An 11893-nucleotide genomic window follows, 5' to 3' on the forward strand; every position below is an offset into this window, starting at 1 on the left:
ACTAGGGTTTGGTTCCAGGACCCTCCCCTCCAGATACCAAAATATGTGGATGTTCAAATCCCATTATATGCAATGGAGTAGTATAATAGTGTCCCTTACATAAAATGGGAAAATCACGGTTTGCTTTTCGGTTTTATTTATTTATTCTGGAAAATTTTCAAGCCATGGACGGTTGAATCCACAGATGCAGAACCCGTGGATACAGGGGGCTGACTCTACATATATGAAACTGCTCTGTTTCTAAAAAGGAATATCACTGAAAACAGTCTCCTAAGAAACACATTTGTTTCCAAACATGTACCAATGAAATAGTGAAGGGGAGACAAGAACAAAGAAGTGATGTATAAATATAAAGCACAAACTCTTTTAACCAGCTGAATATAATTATACAGTCGCCCCTTGGAACCCACGAGGGATCCGTTCCGGACCCATCCCCCATGAGTTTCAAATCTCATGCATATTCAAGCCCCATAGGTTTGAATGGGGCACATGCATGCGGGACACGTGCCGTGGGCACGTGCCCCATTAAGGTTAATGGCAGTCACCCCTTCACGGATTTTCAAGTGGAGGGGTAGCTGTAGTTTCATTTCTCAATGAACATGTACAAATTTGGATAGAATTCTGACAAAATATTTTGATTTCTCAAGAAAACACATCAATACAAGTTTAAAAACATTATAATCTAAGGATTATGGGAATTTAAAGCACCACTTCAGTAATTCAAAGATTTAGATGCTTGCTTTATGCTCTGTTGCAAGAAACAGCCACATTTTTTTTTAACTTTCTGAAATGCAACTGAACTGAACAGCAATTCTACCAACACGCTAAATGAATTGCCTCTACAAAATGATTGGCTTTATTGAACTTCTCTCAATACCTCCAGCTATGCACTATAAAAATTGGTCATGATCGCCATTCGACAAGTATCTATCAAAACAAACATATGCAGCTTTTAAAATTTACTCTTTTCTTGAATTCTTCTGGATCTTCATTATATTCAGAAGCCAACTCAGCCAAGCATTCTGAAGCATTTTTAGGAATAACTCTGTAGATATCACCTGAAAAAAGAGGGAAAAAATCATACTCCAGAAAAAGTTATTGCACTATGCTTCAAAGCACTATTTCAGTAATATATTCACCAGTGATTTATAAGTAAGGCCTTGTAAATCTACATCTTATCAGTGACTGTAATTCTGAAAGACTAATATTGTACATAGAGCCCAAATGTGACCTCCAGTTAGAGGCTTGCTTCTTTCTCTCAAATGAATGTTAAATGTCCAGTAAAAGGATGAGATCATAGTCAAGCTCCTACATTATTGCTTGCATAAAATAAAGTTACACATATATTAATACATTATGGTCTTCGGATGTTTTTTTTAAAATTAGGAAGGGGCAATAATATCAAAGAATTCGTTCTTTGGTGCACGAATCGCGTCCACGGAGTCGTGCCCAGCAGGGTAGTGAGGGAGCTAACTCAGCTCCCTCCTGCCCCGAACCAGATCCTTGAACCTTCTAAGGCCTGCTGTGACCAATTTAACAACTTCTTCGCGGATAAAACCTCTCGGATAAGCGAAGGTCTTGAAGCCAGCATTAGAGCAGAACCTAGAGTAGAGGCACCCAGAGCTTCCGTGGACTCGGTTGTACTGGATCAGTTTGAGTCTGTGAGTACCGAGGATGTGGACAGGATCCTTAGAAGTGTTAGGAAGACAACCTGCTCTCTCGATCCCTGTCCCTCGTGGCTAGCGGCTCAGGGGGGACCGGTAGTAACCGCACTGTTACACCGGATTATTAATACATCCTTGAGGGAAGGGCAATTTCCAACCAGCTTGAAATTGGCCGTGGTAAAACCTTTGCTAAAAAAGCCCTCCCTCGACCCCCTGATGCATAATAATTATCGGCCCGTTTCGCTATTGCCATTTTTGGGGAAGGTGATCGAGAGGGCGGTTGCAATCCAGCTTCAATCGATCTTGGATGAAACGGATTATCTTGACCCATTTCAAACCGGCTTTCGGGCGGGCTACGGGGTTGAGACTGCCATGGTCGCCTTGGTCGATGATCTCCGTCTGGGCATGGACAGGGGTAGCGTGTCCCTGTTAGTGCTCTTAGACATCTCAGCAGCTTTCGATACCATAGACCATGGTATCCTTCTGGAGCGCCTGGCAGAGGTGGGAATAGGGGGCACTGCACTTCAGTGGTTCCGGTCCTACCTCTCTGGGAGGTTCCAGATGGTGCAGCTGGGAGACGTGTGCTCCGATAAGAGGGCCCTAACATCTGGTGTCCCTCAAGGAGCCATTCTGTCTCCCATGCTTTTCAACATTTACATGAAACCGCTGGGAGAGATCATCCGGAGACACGGGGCGCGGGGTTATCAGTACGCTGATGACACCCAAATAGTCTTCTCTATGTCTCCGACTGATGCAGTGACCAGGGATGGCACCTCTCCTCTCGTAGCCTGTCTGGAGTCGGTAATGGGTTGGATGAGGGAAAACAGACTCAGCCTGAATCCGGAGAAAACGGAAGTACTCGTGATAGGTTCTCCCGGTCCAGGGATGGCGGTAATTCCACCTGTCCTGAACGGGATCACGCTCCCTGTGAAGGACTCGGTACGCAGTCTCGGAGTGCTCCTTGACTCGTCGCTCCACCTTTCATCTCAGGTGGATGCGACGGTCAGGAACACCTGCCATCAGCTTCGGCTGATACGCCAGCTGCGTCCCTACCTGGGCCGGAGGGACCTTGAAACTGTAGTACATGCTCTGGTAACCTCTCGTTTGGACTTCTGCAACGCGCTCTTGTACCATACCCGGAAGCTGCAATTAGTGCAGAATATGGCAGCCTGACTGGCCACTGGTACATCCAGGGCCAGTCACATAACACCAGTGCTAAAAGATCTTCACTGGCTGCCTATCCGCTTCCGGGCGCAATACAAGGTGTTGGTTATCACCTATAAAGCCCTAAATGGCTTGGGCCCAGGGTATCTAGAGGACCGCCTCTCTTCATACAATCCGCCCCGCACACTCAGATCATCTGGGCAGCAATTGTTAAGAGTTCCAGAGGCTAGATTAGTTTCCACCTCTAGGAGGGCCTTTACCACTTTGGCCCCCAACCTCTGGAACTCGCTGCCCACTGAGCTCCGCACGGCCGCCTCCCTAGCCCAATTTAAGAAGGGGTTGAAGACATTTTTATTTGAGCAAGCCTACCCCTGACTCTTCCCCTGAACACTTTCCCAGCCTCTCCCCCCCTCGTCAGCATTGCATGCTGGCATGTGCTGTTTTATTGTATTGGTTTTATTGTGATTTTATTGTATTGTACTGTTTTCTGATGTGCACCGCCCTGATCTCTGGAAGGGCGGTATATAAATAAACTTCTTCTTCTTCTTCTTCTTCTTCTTCTTCTTATTATTATTATTATTATTATCTGCTATCACCCCTTCAGTGCTTCCTTTGCGTATGCATTTAGCTGTACTCTTCAGAGCACCTGAAGGGGAAATGGATTTTCTCAGCAATAATGTACTGCAATAAACTATGCCTTTTATAATGCAAAGTATTTTGGGGTGTCTTGGTCTTGTGTGGGAAAAACTTATTCATTTTACAAAAGACCGGCTTCTGACAGAGATGATTTTTTTTTTTAAAATGCAGGTATATAGTGGTTTTGGATTCTACAGTAGTTTAACTACCATCGTGACTGTCATTATGAGGACCTACACTTCAATGTTTACTATTGTATAACTGACTGTAGGTGAGAAATCTTAGACAAAATAACAAAAGATCCATTGCTGAACAGTGACTATTACTGGCCTCCTATTTTTACAGTCCCAATTGCTTTCCTTTTAATATTAAATACAATTTCCAAAATGGTGGTAATTGCCACTTGCCAAGAATACCAGATACTGATTCCCAGAATTTTTTGGGGATAAGTGGAAAGTTCCAAAAGGGGAAAACTATTTTGACTTCGAATATCTTCTTCTTACAAATGCAAAGAGATAGGCAGGGTGAACTAAAGGTAGCTGATGCTGGCCAGCCTTGGCAGTTTTCTCCAACCAAGCTGGAATAAAGGTCAGCTACAAACTTTTCCTTGACAGCAATAATTTAGTCATAGTATCCTAAATTCCCCAAAGGCACTGTTTAAAAATGCAAATGCTATCCGAAGCACCCACACACACACTATAGGAACATGGAATGTAAGACATGAGCCAGAAAAAACTAGACATAGTAAATAAAGTAAAAGGACATATGAAAAATGGACAGGAATGGGTTCTACTCGGGAAATGAAATGACACAAGGAAATGGTGTGGCCTTCATACTTAGGAGAGATGTGGCAAAAGCACTCCATGGTTATAATGCAAAATCAAACCGAATAATCTTAATAAGGCTTAATGGAAAACCTATAAATATCACCGTAATACAAGTATATACACCAACCACAGAGACAAAAGAAGAAGAAATCGAAAGATTCTATGAAGGACTACAGCAGGGGTAGGCAACCTGCGGCCCGTGGTCTGGATGCGGCCCGGCGAGGCCTTGGGACCGGCCCCAGCCCGGTCCTGCCGCCGATTGCCTCCGGGGCCTTTGGGGGGCAATTGTCTATAGAAGCCTCAGAAACATGCATTTATATTAACATTTTTTTAAAAAATCAGCAATTTTCTTCGCATGTCCTCCATTTTTTTAAAAAAAGTGTCTTCCATTTGAAAATTTTGTCCTACATTTGTCCTGGTTTATTTATATATTTAAGTTTTTTAAAAAATTATTTAATTATTTATTTTTTGGCTTCGGCCCCCCAGTTGTCTGAGGGACAGCAACCCGGCCCCCGGCTCAAAAAGGTTGCCTACCCCTGGACTACAAGAAGAAACTTACAACACACCAACACAGGACATCAAGCTGATAACAGGAGATTTGAATGCCAAAGTAGGAAGAAATGAAGGATCAAAAACAGTAGGCAGTTTCGGACTAGGCAAAAAGAATGAGGCAGATGAACATCTGATAGCTTTTTGTGAGGACAATAACCTATTTATTGCAAACATCTTCTTCATACAACCAAAAAGAAGGCTACACACATGGACATTACCCAGATGGCAAACAAAAAAACCAAATAGCAGAGACAGCTTTTGACTACTGGTCTTACTTCAGCCATTTTAACGACTGATGGAATTACAGTCTCTTATAAAGAGCTGTTGGACATGCTTTCCGCTCATGCAACGAAGTCTAACATAGCTTCTTTAATCAGCCAATAAGGATAAAACCCACAGAGAACTGATCTCACATTATCAAGGATTTTGTCCCTTTCTCCCAACCTTTATGTAGGACATGCCAGGTCAGCCTGCTAATTCAGAACAGATTGTGATTTTTTTATACACGGATTCAAGCATCTACGGTTTGAAAATGGTCAAAAAAGTATAAATTTCAAATATGAAACCTTCATTTTCCATTTTTTATAAGGGACACCATTTTGTTATGTTGTTATATTTAATGGGACGAGCATCCATGGATTTTGTTATCCATGGGGGATCTTGGAACCAAACACCAGCATCTAACAAGCGTCCACTGTAATACCTGTCCTCATGATTTCTCCCTCAACCTTTATCCTCTTAATGTTTGCATGAACCTTCCCCACTTTACAGGGCATTAATCAACATCTCTCCAATACTATAAAATAATCTCTCTCTCTCTCTCATATATATAGTGTGTGTGTGTGTGTGTGTGTGTGTGAGTGAGAGAGAGAGAGAGAGAGAGAGAGAGAGAGAGAGAGAGAGAGCAATACAGCTACAGCTACAGCGAGAGAGGAGAATTCTAGAATCTTCTAATGTAGGAGTGGGCACCTCCAGGCCATTGAAGCCTCTTCTGGAAAACCTGTAAACAGGAAAGTCAGTTTAAAAAAACCCCTGAAAGTACATTCTTGAAACAATGTGCAGAGGAGTACACCTTGCTTCCAAGGAGAATTTGCTTTCTGCCATTATTATCCCATTTTTAAAAACTGACAGGCAATGTCACAAAAATACTTCTGGAGACCCATGTGGCCCACCAACAAGGGGCCCCGAACAGACGGGCTGAAAAAGCCTGTTTCCGTGAGGCTTGGGGGCATGGCCATTAGCCACTAAGAAGTTGTGTGGAAGCTTCTTCCAGACAGCCCAAACCTGGCCCAAAAAGGATTGGTCTTTTCTGATCCTATTTTGGCTGGCAGAGGAGGGTGGTCTTTGGACCACGGTGTGTGCTTGCCGCAGTCCTGCAGCATTGTGGGAAAGGACAGATTCAAACCACCCCTTCATGCCTGTGTGTTTCGGCCCAAGGTGAGTCAAATTTCCATTCTAACCACAAGCAATTACAACATAAAAATGATATAACATTTACATAAATGCATTTAGCTTTAATTAAGTAAGAATGCTAACACAGGTGAGTCTTACCTGTAGAGAGGTTATATACTGACAACCAAATATCAAAGATACTTTACTAAATGACTACTTACTTAACATTTCTTCGTTTTCCAAATCTTGCAACATGAGGCTTTCTGCATTTTGACTTCTGCTTCGCACAAAATTTAGATAATGGACAACTGATTCTGGCAATTCATCTGAAATCTGAATATATATTTAAAATAAAATTCTACATTCTCACATTTCTGCATTAATTATTTAAAATTAGATTTATCATCAGCTAAGTTACAGACACAGAGCCCATACAGACAGGCCAAAATAAAATACCATACTTTCTGGAGTATAAGACAACTTTTGAACCCTTTTAAATCTTGTCAAAAGTTGGGGGTTGTCTTATACGCCACGTAAGCCCAACTTCCTCAGGCCAGAAGAGAGCCCTGTGGCCCGGCGCGTGCACCTGGCCTCCTCCTGCCCTCCAGCCCTTTGGAGGCCTGCTGGAGCTGGCACGTGCCTGGCCTGCTCCTTCTTTCAAGGCCTTCGAGGAGGCCGGAAGGCAGCCCCGCAGCCCGGCACGTGCCTGCCCTGAGCCTGCCTTCCAGCCCTTTGGAGGCCCGCTGGAGCTGGCGCGCGCTCAGCCCGCTCCTTCCTTCCCAGGCCTTCGAGGAAGCCCAGGCCTCCACAGAGGCCGGAAGAGAGCAGCGCAACCTGGCATGTGCACCTGGCCTGCTCCGTGGCCTGGCGCGATTGCTACCGGCCTCCTCCCACCTTCCAGGGGTAGTCTTGTACGGTGAGTATATAGCAGTCTATATTTTTATTTGAAAAGTTGGGGGTCATCTTATATGCCCCATTGCCTTATATACTGGAAAATATGGCACTTTGGATCACTTTGGAGGTATGCTGTTTAAATGATGAATGCATCCTAAGAGGCCAGAAGCTGCACCAAAGCCACACTCCAGTCCTAAGGACTGGAGCACAGCTTTGGAACAGTTTCTGGCCTCTTAAGATGTGTGTGTCATTTAAACAGCATACCTCCAAAGTGACTTGAAGCAGCTTTATTTTGGCCTGAACTGATGGGACACACCTACTGTAACTTTAAATTCAAATTTGTGTTTAAAAAAACAACAACTTCATTTGTATTTCCCGCCTCTCCCAATGGACTGAGGCGGGATTGCAACCATAATACAGTAATACATCTAAAATGTTTACAATAAAACAATAACACCATTTAAAAATACAATTCAGGCAATAAAATCATCATCTAAAATACACAGTTACAACCAGAAGTGGGAGTTTTTATTTGTTCTTTATAAAAGATCAGGTGGGTAGGCCTGCCAGAAGAGATCCGTCTTCAATGCCTTCTTAAAGGCATCTAAGGTGGTGATGAGACGGATCTCTTCCGGCAATTTGTTCCATAACTTAGGGGCTATGGCTGTGTACGCTCTGTGGGAAGTTGTTATTAACCTGGTCTTAGTATGTTCTAATAAATTCTTCCCAGTTGTTCTGAGAGCGTGGGGTGGATTGTGTAGGGAGACGCGTTCCCTCAAGTAACTTGGGCCCGAGCCATGTAGGGCTTTAAAGGTAATGACCAACACTTTGTATTGCGCCTGGAAGCTGATTGGCAGCCAAAGTTAGTAGTAAGGGCCCAGCGACTGTGCAACAGCTGTGCAAAAGGTACATTCCATATTGTGGATCATTACAAAAGAGATTAAAAAAAAGAATTCCATAGCTGGAGAGGAAAAGATTGAGAATAAACAAACTAATAAAAAAGAAGGCATTATCAAAATATTTATTTATTTATTAACATCCAGAAAGGAGAGAATGGAGTTAATGTTTCCATGGTATTTCTTTAAGGCTCCACTCTTTTTATTTTTCTTGCAAGAGAAATAGTGTAACATATCACCTAGGTTGCAAACTAGTTGATTAAAGTGACACTGTGCTCTTATGACCAAGAGAAATTGAGCAACTAAAGGGTTTTTTCCCCCAACAAGATCAATTTTCCTGCCTGAGATAAAGGAGAAGATTGTACCATTTCCCCATCCCATATAAAGAAATAAACAAGTCCAGGGCTTGAATCTTATTTCAGTACTGACACCAGTACTAGACTGTCCCTCTGTCTGAGGGTAGCAGGTCCCATGACAACACAACTGGATCTAACAACACTCTACTGCCTCTTTCTGTCTTTCAACACCAAGTGTCTGAGATGGTTCCTTCATTCTGGTTGCATCTACCCTACAGAATTAATGCAGTTTGGCACTACTTTAACTGCGATGGCTCAGAGCTATGCAATTCTAGGGTTTGTAGTTTTGTGAGACATTTAACCTTCCCTGTCTGGTGTCGCAACAAAGTACTAATCTCAGGATTCCATCAGATGGAGCCATGACAGTAGTTAATGCTGTGTCAAACTTCTTTAATTCTGCGGTGTGGCAATTGAACTTGTCTAATGGTAAGGCCAACCCTGTTTCCAGCTATGTTTATGGGAAGGGCACCACCTGCTGAAATTCTGGTTGTTATACCTGTAACAGACACATGAAATCTGTCAGCAACAAAAGGCTCTTCATCAACCAATAGTATAGATCGCTACATAGGCAAAACAAAAACAACAATTTTGCTTCTTGTTAAATCATGTTGCTTTTTACCATACAATACTTAAGAAAGCCCCTTCCCACCAGTATTCATTATAGCTTGCTATGTTACATGCTTGCAGTTCCATGTCTTCACAATCATTTCCTTGGGAAGTAACAAAATCAATTATATTAAATTACTTCTTTAATATTGCTACATTTGTGAAATGATTAAGATAAATTTATAAGGGGATCTGCACAAAAGAACTAGAGCTATATTTTCATACAACTAAATCTATATGAATTACTTACATTTTACAGAAGTTCCCCATGGGCCTGGGATAATAGGAAAGAGGTCATTCGTCAAGTATCACCTGTGACTTTCACTGTAAATTTTCTATGCTATATGCATATCCATTTGCATCAGTCAGCCTGATAAAGATATCAGTGTATATAACACTGCACATACCTTTGTCAGACAAAAAGACAATCTTTCCCTCCTAGTCCTGTGAAATACTTACCGCTTCACTATCATTTGAATCTTCTTCCAGTGACACATCAGTGTCAGGATCATCTGTGTCTGAAGAAGAGAAGCTGATTTTGCTTAACTCAAGTTCTATTTCTTCTTCAATTTTTGCATCATCATAATCCTCTTCCATTGCCTTCATTGAAACAGGGGAAAGGCAAAGGAGGCATGCATTACTGGACTCTGAGCATATACTGTAAGCAATATGTTATTAAGACTGCACTAAAATTTAAAGTCATGCCATTTCTTAAACGATGTAGAAAATAAACAAGTGACAATACAGGCAGCGAAGGAGTTGGCGGGGTACTATAATATTTGAGTGAACCACTACCTACCTGGTCAAATGCTAGCAATGCCTTGAATGGTATCACAGCTCATTAGTTCATTGCATTGTCTCCAAAGAGTATAAAGAGCTACTAGTCCACCAATGTCCGCCTGCCGTAGTTATGTTTCATCTGTTGATCTACGGAGTGTTATAAATAACATGTTGAAAGACATGTTGCACCAACAGAAAAGGAGAAATGATGTACAGTGGACCCTTGTTATACCCTGGGGTTTGGTTCCAAGATCCCCTGTGGATAACAAATGTGTGGATGCTCAAGTCCCATTAAATATAATGACATAGCAAAATGGTGTCCCTTATTAAAAAAATGGAAAATCAAGGTTTGATATTTGAAACTTATACTTTTTTTGAACATTTTCAAACCGTGGATGCTACAATCCGTGTATAAAAAAATCCGTGTATAAGAAGGGCTGACTGTAGTTTGGAATTTGGGGGAGATTTCAAGAAACAGAGAGACAAATTACAGGTAAAAGTCAGCTCACAATCAGCCATAATAAAGGGGTCCTTAGTGCAGGCCTACTTATCATTAATGAGTTACATGTTGTTTATTGAGGGAGTACTAATAACCACAGGCAGCGCATTTGCAGAGTAATATGAGAAAAGTTAGAAGGCAGTAAAAAAAGGGGGGGAACACAAAAACCTCAATCAAGGAAGCAGGATGGTTGATGATGGGGTGACTTTTGGGGTGCATCTGCACTGTACAAACAATGCAGTTTGACCTCATTTTAACTGCCACGTCTCCTTCCTACACAGTCCTGGGATTTATGGTTTTGTGAAACCCCAAGCACTCTAACCATAAAACTACAAATCCCACGATTCCCTGGGCTATTTCTTTGAATAGTAAAATAGCATCCCTTATATAAAAACGGCAAAATCAAGGTTTGCGTATCTTAAAAAATATTTTCAAGGCGTGACTGCTGGAAACGACGAATAAAAAATCCGCGACCGTTACGTATCTCTTCCCAGGGTTGTGTTCAATCAGAATAAGATGTTATCTTATAAATGGTGTTCCTGAATGCTAGCTACCAAGAAAACAACGCTTGGCACAGAAACCATTATCATTATCATCATTATTATTATTACATATTATTATTATTATTATCATTATTATCATTAGATAACGTTGATTCTCACTCATATACATATTACAGTATGGTACATTGGTTCATGTCACTTGGGAAAATAAGAAGGCCTGCCGTTGTTTAAAATAAAATTAAATTAAAATTATATATATATATGTATATATATGTATATATATATATATATATATCAAAAAATAAATTTAAAAATAGAAATAAATAAACTAAAGGGAAGTGAGAATTTGAGTTGAACCAATCTTGCTTGCTCTAATATTGAGTTTTCTTGGCAATTCTGCAGAGAAAGGCTATCCAATCCAATAATCCCATCCTCTGAGGCTGAGAGAGTGTGACTGTGACTAGCCCAAGGTCAGCCAATGGGTTTCCATGGCGAAACCAGGACTCGAGCCCTAGATCTCCAGAGCCAGAGTCCAACCTTCAAACCGCTACGCCACAGTGACCACCCTCCCCTTGCTTCCTTTACCCTGCCCTTAGCTCTCCCTAAAGTTCAACGACACAAGGGACTACAATTCCCGGGATGCATCGCGGCCATGAAAACCCGAGGACACTTCCAGCGCCGCCCTGGTGCGCGCTGGGAGTTGTAGTTCTGCGCCCCGCCCCTCCGTTTTCGCCATTAAACAAAAGAGATTCTGCCGCCTCAACCCAATCTACGGAGGTCAGATTTATATCCCTGCGAAGAAAACGCTTTGAATCCGCCCCCGTCCCTGCTAAACCCTAACCTGGTGCAGCGTCCGAGTCTCCGCCGCAGAGAGCTTCAGTGTTGCCGGAAGTGTAACCATAGTAACCATGAATGAACCGCCGCAAGAGGCTCCTACGGAAGCTGTTATGGTCCAAAATAATTCACTTTGAATTTGTGTAAACAAAAGGGAGGGAGTATATAAAATTTGCTCAGCCAGTGTGGCCTAACGATTTGAGCATTGGCCTGTTAATTAATCCCGACGGATACAGGGTTCAAATCCGGCTTCAGCCATATAAATCCAGTGTGTGACTTTAGGCACGTCA

General features: G+C 42.2%; 1 protein-coding gene across 2 annotated transcripts in view; it reads right to left on the reverse strand.

Moving 5' to 3' along the window:
• LRRIQ1 (leucine rich repeats and IQ motif containing 1) overlaps positions 1-11672 on the reverse strand; it is a 132553-nt gene extending 120881 nt beyond the window's left edge. Inside the window, exons 1-5 of one of the 2 annotated variants that reach the window (XM_089524009.1) lie at positions 11611-11672; positions 9787-9914; positions 9447-9587; positions 6457-6568; positions 964-1058 (exon numbers count right to left, since the gene is read on the reverse strand). In XM_089524009.1, coding sequence (XP_089380135.1) covers positions 964-1058; positions 6457-6568; positions 9447-9584 — 345 coding nt within the window. In that variant the 5' untranslated portion in view covers positions 9585-9587; positions 9787-9914; positions 11611-11672. The remainder of the gene's footprint in view (positions 1-963; positions 1059-6456; positions 6569-9446; positions 9588-9786; positions 9915-11610) is intronic. The other variant, XM_089524010.1, reaches the window with a different exon arrangement.
• Between the last annotated feature and the right edge of the window lie 221 nt (positions 11673-11893).

This window comes from Sceloporus occidentalis, unplaced genomic scaffold (genome assembly GCF_023333645.1).
Source record: "Sceloporus occidentalis isolate IW3139 unplaced genomic scaffold, rSceOcc1.0.p SCAF_5, whole genome shotgun sequence".
Lineage (NCBI taxonomy): Eukaryota > Metazoa > Chordata > Lepidosauria > Squamata > Phrynosomatidae > Sceloporus > Sceloporus occidentalis.